Here is a 22,673-nt window from a genome sequence, read left to right on the forward strand (position 1 = left end):
CGGTGAAAATGAGTTTGACACCCCTGGATTAGAAGATCGTGACAACCAGGTAGAGGCAGAACAGACTCAAGGAACAGACTCGAGGCTCAGCAGAGCACAAGACTTGAAGACTTGTTCACGCCAAAAAAAAAAGGAAGTTGGTTCATGAATGACTATATTATATACAATATTACTATTATTATAGGGCCCACTGACTTGGTGTCAGAATGGAGGAACTATAGATTATCATACAACGTCCAACATCGATGTTCGTGGAAGTCACCAGCACCCCCCCCCCCCCCGCGCGCGCCTATCCTTCTCACCTTTTTCACCCCTGACCCGTTTTCATGCCTGCTTACAGTTCGTGTTAACGTTAATAAATTAACTAGCTCACGTGTAACTAAAACGTGACGCAGTTAATTGTTTTAACATTCATTTCATTTTCTAAAAGCGCAGTTTTCAGTGTTGTGCTCCATGTGTTGTCGTCACGTGGTTATACAGAACTCAGCATGGACATTAACGTTACTAACTGGTCTTCATATCATTGTCATTAATTGATATCTGGTTAGTCAGGTTATAAACCATGAGCTGGGCGGTGGAGGAGTGGAAGGATGGACTTCCAGGGAAAGCCCTGCTGAAGATCCAGGAGATGGAAGGCCAACTGGACAAACTGAAGAAGGACCGGAACCAGAAACAGTTCCAGCTGGAGTCCTTAGAGGCCGCCCTGCAGAAACAGAAACAAAAGGTGAGTTAATATAATAATAAATGATCAATTAAACTGTCTTGGACCCTTTGGTGAAATTACTTTTGCATTGAACAACAGAAAATACACACACACAAGACACAGGAAATATATATATATTTAATATATATATGTTATTGCTATTATAGAAATCAGTGTATTAATGATCCATGTTTCTCTTTTCTTCAGGCGGACAGTGAACGTACTGAGACCTCTGCTTTGAAAAGGGAGAACCAGTCTTCACTCGAGTCCTGTGACTCGCTGGAGAAAGCCCGTCAGAGGGTTGTCCATGATCTCGGAGTCAAAGAGCAGCAGGTCAGTTCCTGATTTGAGAAAGAAAGATCTCCTGCTACTTTATTGCTCTTTAGTTTGAAATTCAATCGGTACTAGTGGACAAAGATAACTAAATGATGTTCTTGAACCCAGGTGAGCTATCTGGATGGCCAACTTAACTCCTGTAGGAAGACCATAGAGCGACTGGAGCTGGAGCTGAAAAAGTGAGTTCAGTGTCTTTTATGTAAGGAGAGAGGGTGGAGTTACAATGTAGCTCATGGCACATGTTGCTTTGTCAAGTACTGAGTAAGTCATGATTAATATGAATGGATATTATAAACGTTGTTTGACCTGATGGAAAAGCCTTCTTTATTTGTTGTCTTTCCATCTGCTCAGGTACAAAACTGAACTGGATTGTTCGCAGTCTGCTGGCTCTTCCTCCTTGTCGTCGTCCTCCTCTGACCTTCAGCCCTACACTACCCCACAGAAAAGTTTCCCTACCCCAGCTCCTGTCGCAGACTACAGACAGCAGGGTATTTCAGTTTGTTTTTAACCTGCGTTTCAAGTTCCTGCTGGATGTATCATATTTTTTTATTTGTATCCATATTTTTACATCTTTTGGTTTCCAGAAGTATACTTACATGTCAGGGTGGTATTAATGCACATTTTAGTTGCTGCTTCTCATCTACTTGTGTATCTTGCTTGTATGCAAAAAAAACAATATATATCTGGGTGCCTAGATGAGTTTGCCAGTTTAGCCTAACATGATGATGTATTTGTGTTCCATAGATAACAGACTAGATGAGCTTCAGGAGAAATACAGCCAGGAGGTAGAAGAAAGAAAAAGGCTGGAGACTGAACTCAAAGTCATGCAGGTCAAGGCAAGTACATCACTTTATTATCTTGGGTTTGTCTCTTTTCTAATTGTTGATGTTAACTTAACTCTTCTCTTCGTAGCTGTTGAATCAGTCCTCAGTCACTGTGAGCCACAAGGACATCGCTGCCCGCCAAGCTGGGTCTTCCATATTCCCATGGCAGGATCAGGCCCACAGTCGCCAGTCTCAGGATGCAATGGAAACGCCTCTGAAGAGGCGGGGAACAGCCCACGAGGAGACGCCCATTAAAACCAGCCAGCGGGTGAGCTCTTCCAGAGCAGTGCAGAGTCCCTGTGGATCCTCTCAGCAGATGGAGCAGCTGAAGAACATCAACCACGGTATAATTTGTTTTGGAATTCATACTGTATAAATTGTTTAATATCTTTCCTGTAAAATATGAGAATACCTTTTTATTATTTTGCACATCTACTACCACTGAACAATGTATTCGGATCCGTTTTGAGTGAAATATCCTGATTATGTTCAGCCGCAGCACTTAAATGTTTACTCTTTCCTCCTCAGAGCTGCGTGGCCGTGTGTCAGAACTGGAAAACAATCTTTCCGCTCAGGAGAAGGAAATTCGTAACCAAGCCTCCAAGCTGCAGGAACTACAAACTCAAGTGAACCAGGCCCGCAAAGAGCTGACGGAACGGGACCGAGACCTGGCCAAGACCAGCCACGAGCTGAGTCAGGCCACAACTGAACATCAGCAGGTTCTGACCAAGGTAGGCGTCCATGATCGGTACATGACGACTTGTATTGTTTTTGTTCTATTTCTGCTTGATTACATGGTTAAAGAAGGCAATGTGGGTAATCAACATGTAAATAACAACGATCCTCCTTCTTGTGCTTAGTGTTCCTCAGTTGAGCAGAAGCTGAAACAAGTGTCGGAGGAGATGAGCTGTCAGAGGCACAACGCCGAGAGCTGCAAACGAGCCCTCGAGCAGAAACTCAAGGAGCAGGAGAGGGATAGTCAAAAGGTGCCACAACTGGGATACATCACTTATTTAAGCCCTTTAATAGTTTGAGAAATGTAATCTAAAAATATTTGCCTCTGACTAATTGCATGTAGGAACTAGCCCAGCTGCAGACCTCTCACCAGGCTTTGGACCAGCAGATGAACCAGACCAGAACCAAGCTGACCCAAGAGATTCAACAGTCCAAAAAAGACTACAATGTACTGCTGGCTGACATTGAGAAGGTAACGTTGTCTTTGATGTTGTTTATCTTAATGATATTGTTACTGTCAACATAGTATACACAGACCCCGATTACATTTCATGCTGGCTGTGAGAAGAGTGCAATATAGTTCAAGATGTAGTGGCATCATTAACTTCTGGTTCTGTGCCACCTGCCAGCAACGCTGACTGTAATCTGCAGGCCACATTTGCTGATGGATGATAGAAAGTTTAAATTCTGTCGCACCTCCAGCTTTTGCATCATCCGTCTTGAGGGTTTCAGGCTCTTGCCATTTGTATCGCACTTCTCACTTTCTGCTCTTGCGTATACTTCTTCTCATCTTAACTTGTTCCTCCCCTCTTGCTTCTTTCCAGATGGGCGTCCAGAAGAGTCAGATGGAGAAGGCGGTAGAGGAGCGGAAACAGAAATTGCTGAGGTCGGAGCAGAGCCTCCAGGCGAGCCAGACCAAAGAGCAGGACCTCCGCAAAAAAATGGAGGTGGGTTGCTTTTGCTTTCACTGTGCTGGTTTCTGCCTTTTGGGCCTTGATGCTGAGGTTCACCATCTTTAGCTGATTAAAGAAAGTCTCCCCCCCCTATCTGTCACCAGCTTTAGCTGCCATTCATGTTCCTCTTCATTTTTTTCTCTTCCCTCCAGGAGCTGCAGAAAGAGAAGAACAGTGCGTCTGTCCAGCTGGACCAGAGCAGCCGGCGTCTGAGTCAGCTGGAGGAAGAGAAGAAGAGTGCAGACCAGAGTTTCAAGCGCACCCAGGGGTTACTAGATGACCTTAAAGGTACATTAGTTGTAGGACTGGCAATAATGGCAGGTATTTTTGAGAATTATCTTGGTGTTTATATATTTTTGTTGTGTCTATTTGCTGTTCAGCCAAATCAGAAGGCCAGGCGGATGAGCTGAAGAGACTTAAGACCAAACTGGAGAAGGAGGCTCAGGCTTCGTCCCGGGAGCTGGAACACTTGAAGAAGACATTTTCTGATGCGGAGGCCAAAAATGACAAGTACGCATAGTTTTACTGTAGAAAAGAAGAAAGTCCAGTCACAATTTGAGAAAAAAGTTTTAAAAAGTGTAATATACTATGATATTTAACATGCTCTATAATTATCGTCAATGTATTTATCGCACTAGAAATCAGAGTGAACTGCAGAAACGGAAGCAAGAGACCGAAAATCTGACCGACAAATTGACGGCGAAGGAGAACGAGAGTCGAGAGCTGAAGTCTAATCTCACGGCGAGTCAGAATGAGAGTAAGGAACTGAAACGAGAACACGAAGCTCTGCTGGAGTGGAAGAAAGAAAAGGAAACGTTGATTCATGAAACTGAGGCTGTGCAAAAAGACCTCACTGACAAAATTGGCAACTTGGAGAAGAGTCTCGTCTCTCTGAACGAGGCTAACGATGACGTTACGGTAAGGCGCTGTGGCTTCTTTTATATTCACTTAAATTATGGATGAGGGGAAAATGTATATACTTGCATACTGAGCACTTGTTCTGTTATTTTTAGCACACATGGGCATATCGAAATAACCTTTTTTGTATCTTTAGTATCAGGTTTGCTTTGAATTTACAAATGATTTATTTATAAAAAACAAAGCTAGAAAGCACAAGTAGCACAGAATGTCTATTAAGTGTATTTAATGTAAACATCTTCAGCCTGTGCATTGTAGGGTGTGTGGTATTCTAATTCTGGGGTCTGCTCCATCTCCACTTGCTCTTGTAGAAGCAGCTGCTGAGCGTGGAGGGAGACAAGACCGGCATGTCTGCTCACATTGATTCCCTGAAGGGAGAACTCCTCACCAAGAGCACAGAGTTGGAAGAGAGGGAGCATCAGTACAACGAGCTGCAGTCCACGTTCTCCGAGGCCAGACAGAAGCACACCAAGGACCTGGAGAATGTTGCTGTGCAAGTGGCTCAGCTTGGAGCACAGGTGATTCATTGTATTTTTTCTTTCTACAATAAACCTTTTTTTTTAAATGTCATTGAACCAACAGGGCTAGCCTCCTTCCTATTGTTTTTAATGGAATTAGATCATAAATGATTTCTCTGCATCAGTGACTTAGAATGTACTTTATTGATTGAGATTTTGGTCTTGGTAACAGCCCCAATAACATTGTACAATATTAGATTCGATTAGAAAACTTTATTAATCCCACAATCTAATTTGCCATCAACAAGTCATACAGACAACAATATACAGTCCACGACAGAAAAGAAACACACGACAAGGAACAAACAAAACCAGAAGATTCCCCATAAAACATGACTATCCGGAAGATGCTAAATCCTTTTTTTTTTTTCACTAAAGGTGCTCATTAAAAAATCTAACTGCTGCTGGAACAAAAGACCTCCTGAGTCGTTCAGTAGAACACTGACGAGACCTAAAGCTATACAACAAACAGACATTGATTAAAACGTGCCTTTGTGCTTATTCTTTTGATCTGAACAGGTCAAAGGTCTGGAGTCCCAGTTGCAAAAGGAAATCACTCGAGCCGAACAGGCCGAGAAGACCAACGGTGAGCTGCAGGAGGAGCACCAGGCGGCCTGCGGCCTGCTCCGCTCCACAGACCAGCTGATGGAGTTGGGCCAAGCGGAGACCCGGCAGCTGAGGGAGAGCCTCGCTCAGGCCACCGCTCAGCAAGAAGAGCAAACTACCAGGTGGGAGCTTGATTGTGACAGCGCTGCGACATCATAAAGTATAGTATTTGTTTCCGACTGCGTCACTTTGCATCATGAGATTGCAGATTTCCGAGGATAATTGATAACAGCCACAAGAAAATACTGAAGCGATGCTTTAGTGTTTTAGCATCTGAATACAGTGACCCTATTATTTCCTTGGAGAAACAATAACTAGCTTGCTTTTTACGATGCAATGATCTCTAACCAGGTTGGCAGAGGAGAAGGCCGCCCTGTTGAAGCAGTGTGAGGAGAGTGTTTCAGCAAAGGTGGAAGAGATGGAGCAGCTCACGCTTCAGCTGGAGGAGACGAAGCAAGAGCTGCTGCTCACCAAACACCAGGTGTGTTAGACTGCAACATCTTCTTATATTTGGAGCAGTCTTTTGTTGACACCTTGTCATTTCTTTTAGAGTTAATTCAAATGTATGGCTATTTTTGTCTGACTTTAGTGATGTTGTAACATATTGTAAAATACAAAGTCATCTTGTGACCAATGAGTACATTAAAGTATCTTTGCTGGTACTAGAATTATTTTTATGAACGAGTGGTTTAAATTTGAGACGCAGATTTCCTATCTATTTATCTGATTGTGTAATCTTTACAATCGTCTGAACCAGTGAAATCTAACGTTGTTCCGTTTGTATTCAGCTCAGTTCAGCAGACCAGTTCCTGAAGGTCCAGGAGCAGCTGAGAGTTGAGCTGCGGAAACAGATAAAGACGATGTCCGACGATGAAGAGGAACACAAGAAGTTGCACGATAAGAAATCTGAAGAGCTTAAACAGTCGGAGGACGAACTGAAGGATCTGCAGAGCCGCGCAGAAGAGCAGCAGAAGCGGTTCAGAGAGGCCGAAGCTCAGATTGTGTCTCTGGCCAAACAAAAGGCGGAGCTTGAAGATGCAGTTCAAGAGACAAAGAAAGAGGCCGAGGTAAAATATTGCACTAAAAAGTTAAGTTTTACATATGTTCCAATACTGTGTATATGCTCTGTACTTAATTAACACACTTCTATTTCTTATAAAGGACTGCCAGCAAACTCTCAGTGAGAAGATCAACAACCTTCTGGAGCAGGTCGCTTCCTTGGAAGAGGAGGTAGCGGCGAGCAAAGCTGCAGCGGAGAAGCTTCCGGTCTTGAGTAATGAACTGGCTGTGGTCAACCAGTCCCACGCCGACCTTGAGAAGCACCTAGAAGCTCTGGAGACGAGTCACCTCTCCGCCGTTGAACTCAAGTGCACTTTGGAGAACGCCCTCGCTGAGAAAACCAGTCTGACCTCAACGTTGGAGAAAGAAATCAAAGAGCTCACGGAGAAGACGAGCAAAGACGCAGAGAGTCACGCTTCGGATGTCGAAAACTTCCTGGAAAAGGAGAAGATCCTCGAAGAGAAGCTCGACGCCACGAAGCAGTCGGCGACCGCCGCTAAAGCGGAAGCGAGTTCCCGACGGGAGCAGATCAAGACCATGAAGGCGACGCTGTCGGCGGCGTCGCGCGGCTTGGAAGAGAGAGACGGCTCCATAAAGAGTCTGAAGGAGAAGCGGAATAAGGCCGAGGCAGAGCAGCTCAAAACATCCCACCTCCTGAAGGAGAAGATGACCGCCATGAACAAAATAAAGGTTGGTTACCGATTAATTCTCGGTTATGTCGACAATCTTATTGCATATAGTAGAAAGAGGACAACGTTAGTCTTGTCTGGAGTAGTGTACCAAATGGGTAGGTCTGAAGACATGAAGTTTAGAGAGTTTTTTGTTGTTGTTAATTTGCTGTATTTGTGTCGCTCTTCACATGAAGGTTCAGCTGGAGATGCTGCAGATGGACCTGGAGGACAACGAGACGGTCAGGAACTCGTTTGACGGCCAGGTGGAGCAGCTGAAGGAGACCATCGAGTCACTGGAGGCTCAGCTGGCTCACAACCAAACTCAGGTGTTTGCCATGGAGGCCCGGCTGGAGGACAGCAAAGCCCAGGTAGGGTCACTAAAGTCCATCAGAATCATTTGCGCCACGGAGGCTAGATTTAATGTTTCCATGTGGCAGCAACATTGTCATCATTGTCACGAGCTCCTCCTCCTCTAGGGAAGAAACGTCCCTGATTTTAAGCGCTCGCCTTTTTCAGGTCTCCGTCTTGGAAACCCGGTTAGACGAGGTCCAGTCGCAGAACTCCGTGCTGGAGTCGCAGTACGTCACAGCTAAGGAGGAGCTGATGGAGAGGAGCTGGGAGATAACTCGTCTGGAAGAGGACGCCGTTGAACAGAAACATTTGGAGGAGACTGTCGCTACTTTAGAGTCTAAACTCGGCCAGACCTCAGAGGAACATACCAAGGTAGTGACGACTCTCAGGCAGGCAGCGGAGGACAAAGACCATCATCTCAACCGGCTGCAACAGGAGAAAACCGACCTTCAGACGACTTTGACGCAGTTGAGAAATGAGAAAGAGCAAGTAGAAAGTGAAGGGATTCAAGTCGAGGCAGAGAAGAAACGTCTGGAAGGCACTTTAGACGAACTGTCTGAGGAGAACAAACGGCTGCAGACCAGCGTTCAGCAGCTAACTCAAGAAAAGCAGAAGATTGATCAAATGACTGTCGAGAAACAGGAAGCTGAATCCACCCTCAGACAAGTTATGGAGCAGAAAGCCCAACTAGATGTTACTCTCAATCTGATAAACGAGGAAAAAGTCCAAATCGAGGCTAAACTAACTGAGCTGATCTCCGAGAAAAATACCTCTGTCGTGAACTTGAATCAAGCGGTTGAGGAAAAGCTTCAGCTGGAGGGTAACTACCGGGAGCTGACGGAGGAGAACATGAAACTACATTCTAGTGTGAGTCGAGTGGTTGAGGAAAAGCTTCAGCTGGAGGGTAACTACCGGGAGCTGACGGAAGAGAACATGAAACTACATTCTAGTGTGAGTCGAGTGGTTGAGGAAAAGCTTCAGCTGGAGGGCAACTACCGGGAGCTGACGGAGGAGAACATGAAACTACATTCTAGTGTGAGTCGAGTGGTTGAGGAAAAGCTTCAGCTGGAGGGCAACTACCGGGAGCTGACGGAGGAGAACATGAAACTACATTCTAGTGTGAGTCGAGTGGTTGAGGAAAAGCTTCAGCTGGAGGGTAACTACCGGGAGCTGACGGAAGAGAACATGAAACTACATTCTAGTGTTACTCGAGTCACCGAAGAGAAGCTGCAGTTGCAAGAAACGATAGAAAAACACGAAGAAGAGGCGGCTTCACTTAAAGAGCGGCTCGAGCTGACGGACAAGAGGACCGAGGAGGAGAACAGAGAGAGGTACCGCACTTACACGTCTAGTTTGTATCAGCCACTGTAGCTAATATTTTTATTTGAAATGATAAATGCAGGAAATATTGTAATTTTTTTATATTAGTATTGGTTAGAATTCTAATAGCATTTGATTCATGTTGACTTTTGACGTAGAATCCAACCGTGTGAGGCGGAGCAGGCCGAACTGCATCAGAAGCTGTCGGGCCTGCAGGAGGAGCTGGCTGTGTTCACGCAGCAGAACGACGCTCTGCTGGAGCAGGTGGGCCAACAGCACCGCCTCATCCAGCAGCTCTCAGAACCAGCGGGGCCCCAGAAGGACCCCGCAGACGACATCAGCCACATGGACACTCAGCAGACAGATATTGGTGGTGAGTGGAAACCAAAACTAGATTATCCTAAACCATGAATTTTAATGAATTGATTCATCGGACAAGATCGAATCTGAAAAACGACAATTTTTAAATGGCAATCTTTTAATGTTTTTCCCAGCAGAAGCAGCAGGACACACCGACGTAGAGCCGGCTCTTGATGCAAGCATCAATGCCGAGTCCCTTCCCGTAAAGGACCAGCTGGTTGAACCTTCCCACCAGCCTGACGAGGCATTCAGGTAACATGAGTTTTTATAATATGCACAATTATGGGTTTCTTTCTATGTTTTTATGTGATAAATACATTTAAATCTCCCGTAACCCTGACAGGGAGACGGAGCTGGTGTTCAAGGAGGACATCGTTGAACAACTGGACGAGGAAAGGGAGGAACATGCGGCCGCTACGATGGGTAACGAGGAGCAGCATCAACAACAACAACAACAACAACCCTTCCATCAGGTAGAACATAACCATGTGTTTGTCCTTCAGTCATGGTGCTTTCGTGGGTTTAAATTTTGGATACTTCATTTATGTCACCAGTAATCTTGCTAGTTGGGACTAATGGTCATATCCTTGAACGGCATGTTTTGCTTTGAGCATTTTGTTCAAGGCTGAGTTTTGATTTTGTCTTTCTTTCAGTTTTCTGAAGACGGCAGTAACGATGTTCTTGGGAGTAATCCTGAAATATTTGATATTTCTCTCCCGTCTTCCTCTGTTGGGGAGAGCAGACGGTTGGAATCCTCTGGTTAGTAATTCAATGGTGCTCATAACTGCAGTTTCTATAATTGAGTTTTATGTTTTAATTTTGGCTTGACACTGAGCTGCAACCATAGACTCATGATTTCAACATTTCTTATGCAAAAATACTTAAATAATTTCCTCTTGTTGGCTCTAATAACAGTTTTGATTCAAGGTGATCCAACATTTCTTTTTTCTTTTTCTCTTTACATAAACAATACAGATACAGGCTATTGTTTACAGTATAAACATCACCCCCTATTATTCACTTCAAATGACTTAGAATTGACACTTTATGCTGATTTAGAAAGTATTGTTTTACATCTGCTATAACTTATATACCTATATTCAATCTGTCTCAGCAGAGTCATTCCAGGTGCAAGATGACCTCAACCACTCCACGGAAATGATCCCAAAACAAGAGCTCTGGACCTTCCGCTCTGAGTTTGAGATGCTGAGTTCTGACCTCGCTCTGAGAATGGAGTTGACCTCTGAACTGGAAGTCCAAGTCCAAAACTTAGAAGATAAAGTTCATGCCGCAGAGGAGGAGGCCCAGGGTTCAGCAAACAAGCTGAAGGTTGCTTTGGAGGAGAATAAAGTTGTTTCTGACCGGGTAGGGGAAAGACATTGCAGAATGCCAAATACCTCTTAAATAATACATTTAATTGTTACACTGACACTTCAGTTCTAGACACTTATATTGCATATTGAATTTTAGATGTCTCAACTGTCGGAGGAAAGGGAAACATTCAGTCTGCAGCTCCAAACGGCTAAATTCCAGTTGGATGATGTTATTGAGATGCTGGAAGGACTGGAAATGACCAAAGGTAAATATTGCCCCATTTTACTGCACATGAGGGATTAAGTTTGTGCAAGATTATTCTGACTGATTTGCGAAATTAAGTACGGCTTCAATTCAACAGCAGTTGAAACGTCATGGCACAGCAGGATGCATGAAGGACTGCAGGGTTAAAGCGCTGCGCGATGTGTTACTGCACGTTGGTTTCTCACAGATATTGTCTTTGATTCTGTAGGTGGATGGGACGAGAAGTTCCTTCAGCAGGAGAGCGAGCTGAGGCGAGTTCGCTCTGAGAAAGCCAACCTGGAGCAGCACATCCTGGGCATGGAGTCTGAGCTGGAGACCTTACAGGCTGAGAAGAACAAACTGGGGGATGAGATGGAGGTCCGGAGGAAGACTTGTTCCAGCATGGAGCAGCAGATACAAACCATCACTAACGAGGTGAGGGCTAAAACATCAAAATACTGGATGTGTAAGAGCTAAATAATGTGCATGTGTCAGGGATTTATCAATTAAAGCAACATAGGTTCAAGCGTTTGATTTTCCTCGTCTAAAAACACGAACTTATTGAACATTTTTTTATTTAAAATACTGATCAGTGGACCGTAACTGCTCTCAATCTCTCTCTTTCTCCAGACGACCCAGCTGAGGTCTGAACTCGTGTCGTGCACCGAGGAGCGAGATGACCTGAACCAGTCTCTGGGCCAGTGGAGAAAGAAGGTCCACAGTCTGGAGAAGACCAACTGTGACACCAGAAACCTGATTTCCATCCTGGAGGATGACATCAGAGCCGGGAGGAAGGAGTACGAAGCCCTGCAGAGCCGCATGGAGAAGCTGAAGACCGAGAGGCAACAGGTATGTACGTGTAGCATTCAGGGACTCGTGCACAGTTCTGTAAAAACGCCAACTAACGTGATACGGGTCAGGCTTTTAATTAGAGTTTGTTCTCGTTGATGGCATAAAGAAATGTGCACCAGTCTTCTTCAGGCCAGTCAATAAGACAGTCCTCTTTTTGCTTTTTTTGTTTTCAATTCAGAACATGGCCACATGGATAAAAGCAGAAATGATGCTATTGTCTAAATGGTTAATGACAACTAAAACTTATTCATCAATTTTAAGTTGCAAATAGTTCAGACTCTGACCGTTTCTGTACGTTCTTATCTTTATCCTAATCATAACTGCAGCTAAAGGCACGTTGATGGTAAAAGTGAACAGTGTGTAATTGTTTCTGATGGGGTCTGTATCCGAATAATGTATACAAGGAATTTGACTCGATAGAAGGCGCATAACAGTTCGCATTGTGCATGGAAGAAGATGATGTCATATTGTCAGATATGTTAATATTGCAGTTAACAGGATGAGTCAGTTCATTCCCTTTTCGCCCTCCTTTTCTTCTCATTCTTAAAGCTTGTGGAACAGATGAAAGTCCTGGAGCAGGCGATATCCCAACAGAGTGGAGAGAGTCAGGAGCTGATGAGCCAGCTGGACCAGGTGACAGTGGGCCACACCTCGGCCAATCACAACTCTGAGTCCATGGTCGGCAAGATCCAGGTGAGGGCGGTTATAATTATATTGAGGTTGGGTTCCCTTTTTCGTCTTGTTAGTAAAAAACAAAGTAGAAAGTTTGTGTTTTTTAAAAAGCCTTTAAAGTTGGCACGTTTTTAGTAAAGAGTGCTTGGGTCAGTAAGACGCTCTTTAGTTTCTGATCCTCCCCGTTCCTCTCCAAGGCTTTAGAGGGAGAAGTGTGCCGTCTCTCCCAGTCTCTGGAGTCTTCTCTACTTGAAAAGGGAGAGATCGCCTCTCGTCTGAACTCCACGCAAGACGAGGTCCGGCAGATGAGGACGGGGATCGAAAAGCTCCAAGTCCGCATCGAGTCGGACGAGAGGAAGAAAAAGAAGATGGGAGAGCTCTTCAAAGGTGGCTGTTGACATCCTCCTGAAATAATATACCCTCTAGAGGTTTGTGAGTTAGTCTAATTGTGACTCTACTTGTGTTTTTTTTTTTAGCTGCCAAGAGGAAGTCCGACTCACTGCAAGATCGCATTGATGCTCTGGAGCGAGAGAAGGAAGACGAAGAGCAAATCCTAGAAGACGCTGTGTTGCAGGTATACATAAGCACTTCAGTCTTACATTGTGCTGGCGCATTCTTTACCACTGCTTGGATTCAAATTCCCATTTGAAGGGGCTTAATAAAAAGTCAGCATCTGCTCAGTTTGCATTAACTAAAAATGTGTTACGCTCTTAACACAGGCCGAAACAGCCAAAGCTGAGCTCGAGGAGGAAAGGAGAACGGTAAAAAAATTTACTATATATATACGATATCCTCTGCTATGTATATGTGATGTTTTCTTTTCCTCTTTATTAGCCAATAGTAAAATATTACAGTTGTTGTAAAACGCTTAATATATGATTCCGATGTGTCCCCCTCCCTCTTCCTCTCTATACACCGTGTCTCATTGCACAAAATCTGCTGCTGTTCTTCTTTTAACTGTCACCACCGTCTGACCCGCAGGTGGAGGAGGAGAAGAGGGAACTCGGCGAGAAACTATCGGCGCTTTCTGCCAAGCTGGAAAACCTCAGATCCGAGAAAGAACACATGGAGAAAGAGCTGGAAAGCAAAAACGCAGAGATCGAAGAACTGAAGGCCGTGAAGGAGGAGCTGGAGAGGGGGTTGGAGAGGGCCGAGGTGGACAGACGAGAGGAAGACGAGAGGCAGAAATGCAGGGTAGAAGAGCTGAAGAAGGGAATGAAGGAGGAAGAGGAAAGGCTCAGGGGTCAAATGGATGACCTCCAGGCACAGCTGCTGGCCTCACGGCAGAGAGAGATGTGCCTGGGACAAAAGAGTGCAGAAACGGAAGGGGAGAAATGGGAAATGCAGTCTGTCCTCGTAAAGATGGAGATGGAAAAAACGTCTCTTCAATCTTCTCTGGAGGAGTGCGAGACGGAGAGAGAGAGGCTGCGCTCTCAGGGAGAGGAGTGGAAGGAGGAGAGAAACACCCTGAGGACCGGCATCGTGGCTTTGGAAGAAGAAATTCAGAAGCTTGAAACGCTCATAAAAACTCAAGAGGAAGCGAGAGAAGCGTTGGAGAGGGAGGCGGATCGGAGAGACGCCACGGAACAGTCCCGCTCGTCTCTCGTGGTGGAAAAAGAACGGATGGAAGAAGAAAACGGAAGGCTGGCGGAGGAGAAGGAGAAACTGCAGTCGACCCTGATTTCAGTAGAACGAGAGAAAGACACTCTGCATCGCACTCTTGCGTCTGTTGAGGAGGAGAAAGAGAGGCTGAAGCGAGAGGGGGGGATGCTCGCTGACGAGAAGGAGGAGCTCCAGTCGAGTCTCTCCTTGGTAGAAAAGGAGAAATGTAACATGCAACAATCTCTTTCTTCATTAACGGACGAGAAGAACAAATTGGAGGAGCGGAAGCGGGTGTTGGACGCCGAAAAGCAAGACTTGCGGTCTTCCCTTTCTTTGATCGAAGTGGAGAAAACCCGCCTCTCGTCAGCTCTTTCTTCGCTGGAACGAGAGAAGCAACAAGCGGAAGAGGAGAAAACGAGAGTGACGGAGGCACGAGAGGCTCTCCGGTGCACGGTGGCCTCCATGGAGGAGGAGCTGGAGGCCTCCAACGCGTCTGCTGCGCAGCTCCGTGAGCAGGTAAACATGCACTCTGAAATATGTCATTACACCAGAAGAGCAATCGGCTTTCTTGTTACCGTCGCATTGAAAATGCGGACGGTTATGTTTTGATCGCCATTTATTTATTTATTTGTATGCGTGTTACTCGCATAACTAAAAAAGTATTAAACCGAATCGCATGAAATTTGGTGGGATGATTGGTTATTATCCGGGGACCATTTGATTAGATTTTGGCATCGATCGGGTCAAAGGTCAAGGTCAAGGTCATGAAAAGGTCAACATCTTCTTTTTACCATAGCACGGTCAATTTTTATCCAATTGGCATGCAACTAATGCCAAAATGTTCATAATTCAATGCCCAATCTTGTGATATGCGAAGGTATGCGCTCTACCGAGTGCCCATTCTAGTTCTTGTTTGTGTCGCCTTCAATCCCAGAACAAAAAGTTCCAGTAATTTATTTCCCACAAGCTTCAGTACACGCCGTGTTCAACACATTATGAATGTCAGTGGAGCCGTTCTCACAAGCTGTGTTCTTCAATAGTTATTCTAAACGACCTTAGATGAGACATTCTCTTTTTTATTATTATTTTTAAAATATTTAATTTTCACAACATTTTCACGATGCAAGAGAGCATGCAGAGCGTACTACATTAAACACATTAAACAGGAAAGTACACAGCAAGATGGGGAAAGAAAAAAAGAAAAATACACAAGTACAAAATTAAAAGTAAATAGATAATTCCCCCCACCCAAAGAGAGAAACAAATTAATAAAAGGTTGGTGCATAGGATGATGACACAGCAGAGATACCACAATGAGACTTTTACAGTACTCTGGTACCGTTAGCATTGTATCCATGTATTCCAAATAAGGCTGCCAGATATTCAAAAATAACTTGTATCTCTTCCTAAGACTATAAGTAATTTTTTCAAGAGGGATACAACTGTTTATTTCCACATACCATCTGTCCATAAGAGTGGGGGAATCAGACTTCCAGGTCATTGCGATGCATTTCCTGGCCACACATGAAGAAATTTCTACAAATTTAGTTTGGATCTTCGTCAAAGACCCGTTGAAAGTTGTGAGTTTTCCCAGTAAACATAGCTCAGGGTCCAATGGGAAGGTAACCCGTGTGATTTTAGTTAAGGCATGACAAAAGTCATACCAAAGGGACCTCACCTTTGCGCAAAGCCAGGTACAGTGTAGGAAGGAGCCAACCTCTATACCACATCTGAAACACATTTCTGACAACTGGGGTTTGGATTAATGTAGCTTCTGCTGGTAGATGAGACACTCATGCTGTTGTGTTTAATATAATCTTAAAAACAACACTGACATCCTGTTAACAGGAGTTGTGTGGTCTACTAGACAACTTCTTGGCATCACTCGGCATGCATCACAAATATGTTGATAAACTAGGGTATTTATGGCGTCTTGATTTATGTTATTTCCTCGTGACTAAATCTTAACCCTTTTCCGTCCGCTCCCTGAAGGTGTCAACGCTCACCTCTCAGGCCGCGCGTCAGGCTAAAGAGAGAGACTCTGCCTTGAGCAAGATGGGTCTCTGGATGAAGACCTGCAAACAACTGGAGCAGGAGAAGCAAGAGATGCTAAACCACTCAGGTGTGATAAATATATCTTTTTTTAAATGTACCTTTTTTAAATTTATCTAAGATCGAAATAATTCCAGACAAGGGCCTCTATGAAAATATATGGAAGCTGAATGTATATCTATATATATGTGTGTGTGTGTGTGTATATAAATATATATAGATCATTTTTTATTTTCTTTATTCTTTTTCTTTATTTTATATTAATTATCTGATTTATTTGATGATAATAATTTAGGATAGGAATATATAAGCATTGTTGCTTCTACCTATACCTTTTCAGTCTTTCTGTTTAGTATATTATATAGAATAATATTGTATTACAATGATTGACTGAATAAAATACACATTAACTATAAAAAGCATATTCTATCATACGAAACAACAGGGCTATGATAGCAGTGTCAGGCAGTAGCTTTGTTTGAAAGGCTTAAAGAGATAAATGCAGGTCTGTCAGATTGAATACTTTTAATTGCAATTTGCCCTGAGAACATGGAGATTAAATCCCCAGACTGATTAATATATCTATGAATGTCTTTTGTGGCTCAGGGGATGTAAAGGTCAGTGAGGCGCTGCAGACTGAGGGAGACCAGCTGAAGATGGAGGCAGAGAAGCGACGGAAGGAAGTGGAAGAGCTGAACACTGCCCTGCAGCACAAGAGCGTGGAGGCAGAAGAGAAAACCAAGGAGGTGGAAGAACTCCAGGCTGCCCTCGATGGAGGGAAGAAGGAGTTGGAGGAGAGGAACTCCGAGCTGAGGATGATGACGAGCGAGTTGGATGAGTTTAATAAACTCCTGGAGGAGAAGAGCGTCGAGGCAGACGAGAGCATCGATAAATACTGCGGCCTGATGGTTAAAGTCCTCAAACTGGAAGAGACCAATGACGCGCTGACCACCCGCCTGGAGCAGCTCACCGCTAGCCACCGCGCTAACGAAGCTAAAGTCCCCGCGAGCGGCGCCGCGGACGCTCGCCGCCGGCGGTCAGCGAGGAAGCCTTCCTCCAACCACCGGGAAGAACCGGATAAAAACAGTGAAAACATTTCTCCCTCGAGCCCTCGGAGGTCTCCTCAGGGTTCATCGTCGGCGAAAAGAGGTCACCGGGACATCAGTAACGAAGACAGCGCGCAGGAGGCCCTGCACAACCTGACCAAGAAGATCAAAGCCAACGCCGTGACCACGCCCAAACCCAGGGCGGGACAGGAAGACGAGTTCAAGCCAGAGGGACTTCCTGAGCTGGTGCAGAGAGGTACGCTGCGGTCTAACACGCATCCTCTTGAACTGTAGTTCATCGAGAGGAAGAATGGGACTTGTAGTCTTCTGTGTTGTCGTGAGTCCCCGTGTCTCAGTCTGGTCTCGTGGGACGGAGCGTGACGAGCTTCAGAGATGAAGATCATTTAGCGTTTACAAGTTCAGCACCAGTGACAGGCTCTGCTTTTGTCTTTGTTTTGAAATACTGTTAAACTGTAACGCTCGACCCTCACGCCGTTTGTTGTTAGATTTCTGCTGATCTTTAGGAACTTAAGACTCACTTAAGTGCGTGACACATTCCCTGTATAGTCAACATAAATGATGCATCCCTGGGTGAACTCGTGGGCAGAACAAAGCACATTGTTACGTTCATCCTCCACAGCAACAAAAACACTCAAATGAAGTCATTCTTGTCGCTGTCAGGTTTTGCTGACATTCCTCTGGGGGAGGCGAGTCCGTTCATCATGAGGAGAACCACAGTGAAGCGCTGCAGCCCCCGACGGGCCGCCAGGCAGGAGGCTGGGGCGTCTGACGGCACGGTGAGCAGCAGAGACACACACACACACACACAGACACACACACACACAGACACACACACACACAGACACACACACACACACACACACACACACACACAGACACACACACACACACACACACACACACACACACACACAGACACACACACAGACACACACACACAGACAGACACACAGACAGACACACACACACACAGACACACAGGCAGAGATCACCTTTCGGTTTGAAACAAATAGGGTGACTGAATCGTAGAGTTTTTGTTTTGGGGAAGGGGGGTCATTAGCTTGGGACACGGAGAAATGTGGAGTGGTGCTTTTCGCAATAGAACATCTTTGATGGGCACGTGTCGCGTCTCGGCCAATCAGCGTCAAGATGTCTTCAGCGTTTGGTGGTTTAGGTTAGCTTGAATGTTAGCCCGCTATCTGCTGCTGTCACGCTGCACGGTGTAGCGATGCTAACAAAGTACCCGTACGGTAAGGGCGATGTGATTTAGCATATTTTTAGTATCGATACTTCATTAAAAGAGCGATCAGAGCGCACGCGCTGCTCCGTGTCAAGCTGTTTGCACACACTACGCAGCGAGTGCCGTTAAGGGGAATTTTCGGCTTTAAAATAAAAATTAAAAAGATGCCAGAAGTGAAATGTTTAAGTTCAGTCTGTAAAGTTCTGTTACTGTAACTCTCCAGTTGCTCATCCTGATGAACTCTGTATCATCTGGTCAGATACAGACTAAGAGTCTCATAGTGATAATCAATGCTATGATGGCTCCATGTAGTTTCATTAATATCTTGTAGGCTAATACTAATAATACTGCCATTTGTTAAGTGTTGAAAAGTTGGTAAAAGTGAACCATACAGATATTTTATTTATTACTATTATAGATAAATATACCAGGATCGTATTTATGGTACTGTTTTATGGTATTGTATCAGTATCATGATATTTATGGCAGGTATGGCATAGATTAGAACATACGTGTCAAACTCATGGCGGGCCAAATGTGGCCCGCCACGTCATTTTATGTGACGACATTCTTGTGTTCTTAGTATTCACTTGTCGGTTCATAATTGACTGTAAAAGGGAATATTACTAAATAGTTTTGTTGCGCATACTGTGATATTCTGAACACTCAGGTTCAAACTGCAACATCTTTTCATTAAATACATTTGAGAAGTTAAAAATATCCCTCGATTTAGGTCTCAGCTTGTCATTCAGGGGTGATAGTGCGTCCCAAAGCCAGACCAGTGGAGAACCACTACCCAGACCAGTGGAGAACCACTTCCACAGACCAGTGGAGAACCACTGCCCAGACCAGTGGAGAACCACTGCCCAAACCAGTGGAGAACCACTGCCCAGACCAGTGGAGAACCACTACCCAGACCAGTAGAGAACCACTACCCAAACCAGTGGAGAACCACCTGTCTCAACTGTGAAAAAGCTTTTAACAAAGTTAATGTAATAATGTTTGTTTGATCTTTGATAAAGTAATGTGGGTTAAAATAAATATAATTAAATTAAATAGATGTATTGTATAATATTAAATACATTTGCATATATAGTTATACATTTATATAAGTACACCTAAATAAACAAACAAATGCAAAGACAGTTTTTTAACAATATGTTCTGGAGTAGTTAGAATTATACCGTGTTAGTGACAACCGGCCCTTTGAGGGCAGCCATGAGGCGGATGTGGCCCTCGGTGAAAATGAGTTTGACACCCCTGGATTAGAAGATCGTGACAACCAGGTAGAGGCAGAACAGACTCAAGGAACAGACTCGAGGCTCAGCAGAGCACAAGACTTGAAGACTTGTTCACGCCAAAAAAAAAGGAAGTTGGTTCATGAATGACCATATTATATACAATATTACTATTATTATAGGGCCCACTGACTTGGTGTCAGAATGGAGGAACTATAGATTATCATACAACGTCCAACATCGATGTTCGTGGAAGTCACCAGCACCCGCGCGCCTATCCTTCTCACCTTTTTCACCCCTGACCCGTTTTCATGCCTGACAGACAGACGCACACAGACAGACACACACACAGACAGACGCACACACACACACAGACAGACAGACACACACACACAGACACACAGACAGACAGACAGACACACACAGACAGACACACACACACACAGACACACATATACATAGACAGACAGACACAGACATACAGACAGACACACACACACACACAGAGACACACACACACACAGGCAGAGACACACTGGCAGACACACACACACAAAGACAGAGACACACAGACACACACAGACAGACACACACACAGACAGACGCAGACAGACGCACACAGACAGACACACACAGACAGACACAGACAGACGCACAGACACACACAGACACGCACACAGACAGACACAAACAGACACACACACACAGACAGACACACACACACACAGACAGACAGACACACACAGACACACACAGAGACACACACACACAGACAGACAGACACACACAGACACACACACACACAGACACACACACAGACAGACAGACACACACAGACACACACACACACACACACACACACACACACAGACACACACAGACACACACAGACACACTCTGAGTCCAACAGCAACAGGAGATGAACTCTCTTGTCATTTGCATGTCATTAATGACGCAGCCTTTTAAAAACTGTGACTATTGTTGCCGCATTAAACATGACAGTCATCGCTTTAAAACCCCGGGATAAAGAAAAGTCAAACTGAAACTCACAAGTGTGTTTAATTCACAAAATTAATTCTGCTTTGTCGTGTTTGTCTCTTTTTTCCTCTCTTAATCGTGTCATCTGTCGCGTCTCGCTCTTCATCCACAGGCTTTGGGGGCCACGTCCCTCCGGAGCCCGTCCAACAGGAAGTGCGTCTCCACAAGTGACGAGGATGAACTCAAGACACCGGAGCAGGAAGAGGGACAACAAGACAACTGTCTAGTCCAGTAGATTGATGCACACACACACACACACACATTGGTGTTGTATTTATTTTGTTATATACACATGCACAAAATAATCTCACATTCAGTTGGGGGTGTGTGTGTGTGTGTGAACGTGTCACTTGATTTTATTCATCTTTAAGTCGTAATAAATACAATAGAGGCGGCTTGAAGATGAGTATGTTACACGCTTTATTATGCTATATTGTTAACAAAACAGTTTTTAGGTCTTTTTACAATCAATACAACCCTGACTGTTTAGTGTTGCCTCCAGAATGTAAATAATCCGCGTTTGTTCCTCTTTCTTGACGACTTTACTTTGTACCAGTTTCTTTAATACTGACCTACTGGGTGAACTTTGTTTTCCTGTGTCCTGTTCTGTAAGAGATGTCTTTGTCCACGTTAGATGACACGCAGCAGCGACGTGTCCTCCGGCTATCGGCCTGTGAACATATCAGCTCATGGCAGCTAAGATTGTGTAGATTTTGGTATCTTCTAAATGTTTTTATTTTATTCTTAACTTTTTTCTTTCTTTACTAATCGGCAGAAAATACGGAGTGCAGACTTGTGTCTGTTTTTAGTGGAGTTGAATGTTAATGATCACTGTGTCTGTATATAGTTAATTGTCCTTTTTTATACTAAACCATAACTGCACCATAACTTGTGTGGTCTCTTTGTTGTTTCCAGTCTTATCTTTGCTATTGTGTGATGACCTTTTATAGGCAGTTTGGTGGTAAGCTACACTAATATGCGTGTAGCTGCACTAGAAGTACACTAAACTACCACTAGGGGGAGCACCTGAGCCGAATGGAGAAGACTGCAGGATAAACTTCAGGCTGGTGGGGAAGGAACATTTGAATGATGAATGAAGCGATTGTATATTATTCGTCACGACACAAGATCATTACCTTCGCATTGACAATGCGGACGGTTATGTTTTGATCGCCATTTATTTATTTATTTATGTATTTATTTGTATGCGTGTTACTCGCATAACTCAAAAAGTATTAAACCGAATCGCATGAAATTTGGTGGGATGATTGGTTATTATCCGGGGACCATTTGATTCGATTTTGGGATCGATCGGGTCAAACGTCAAGGTCATGAAAAGGTCAAAATCTTCTTTTTACCATAGCACGGTCAATTTTTATCCAATTGGCATGCAAATAATGCCAAAATGTTCATAATTCAATAACCCAATCTTGTGATATGCGAAGGTATGCGCTCTACCGAGTGCCCATTCTAGTTTTAATATTTTTTATCCAAAACTGAATTAAAATTGAAAAGCATGAATTACCTCCATCCAGAAACCTGTTTGATCCACATGATGACGATACGGTGGGAATGTCCATTTTATTTTTATTGAGTTTCCAACAAGCATTTTATTTAAAGTCGCCCTTCATGTCTATTTGATGATCATGTATACTAGAAAGTACACAATTAAAACTGTTAACTTATAATAATGTGTCAGTCAACATACAATCTTCCAGTCCACCTTTACAGACTCCGTCCACCTTAACATCTGGTGAACATGACGCTGTCGGGGAGGCACCAGCAGCTCTCGGCCTTTTTAATAACGCAGCTCCTCATGCAGACATTAAATAAATAGACTGCTCAGAGAGGACACACAGAGGTGTATTGTGTAATATTACAGGATCATTGGGAGGCAAACTAATTGCCTCATGATGGAGTGAAGCAATCTTAGCGATTCTGTTTGTCTGCGGTATTAAAGTGATCGTGCTGAGGTTAAGTCCCAGCATGCACTATTGGAGA

General features: G+C 44.2%; 1 protein-coding gene across 1 annotated transcript; it reads left to right on the plus strand.

Moving 5' to 3' along the window:
* The first annotated feature begins 562 nt into the window (after positions 1 to 562).
* cenpf (centromere protein F) lies at positions 563 to 21,560 on the plus strand. The gene is made up of 37 exons (XM_056413436.1): positions 563 to 724; positions 911 to 1,036; positions 1,148 to 1,218; positions 1,391 to 1,527; positions 1,784 to 1,875; positions 1,952 to 2,207; positions 2,392 to 2,594; positions 2,724 to 2,849; positions 2,942 to 3,070; positions 3,423 to 3,545; positions 3,704 to 3,839; positions 3,932 to 4,061; positions 4,190 to 4,469; positions 4,781 to 4,987; positions 5,507 to 5,715; positions 5,945 to 6,074; positions 6,382 to 6,660; positions 6,755 to 7,342; positions 7,518 to 7,691; positions 7,840 to 9,005; positions 9,153 to 9,367; positions 9,489 to 9,606; positions 9,698 to 9,827; positions 10,008 to 10,113; positions 10,469 to 10,719; positions 10,825 to 10,933; positions 11,141 to 11,346; positions 11,542 to 11,760; positions 12,313 to 12,456; positions 12,633 to 12,822; positions 12,912 to 13,009; positions 13,155 to 13,196; positions 13,417 to 14,553; positions 16,030 to 16,159; positions 16,696 to 17,391; positions 17,817 to 17,932; positions 20,785 to 21,560. The coding sequence occupies exons 1-37, from the start codon at positions 563 to 565 to the stop codon at positions 20,905 to 20,907; spliced, it is 8,754 nt and encodes a 2,917-aa protein (XP_056269411.1). The 3' UTR covers positions 20,908 to 21,560.
* The last annotated feature ends 1,113 nt before the right edge of the window (positions 21,561 to 22,673 follow it).

The sequence above is a fragment of the Pseudoliparis swirei genome, chromosome 4 (genome assembly GCF_029220125.1).
Source record: "Pseudoliparis swirei isolate HS2019 ecotype Mariana Trench chromosome 4, NWPU_hadal_v1, whole genome shotgun sequence".
In the NCBI taxonomy this organism is placed as follows: Eukaryota; Metazoa; Chordata; class Actinopteri; order Perciformes; family Liparidae; genus Pseudoliparis; species Pseudoliparis swirei.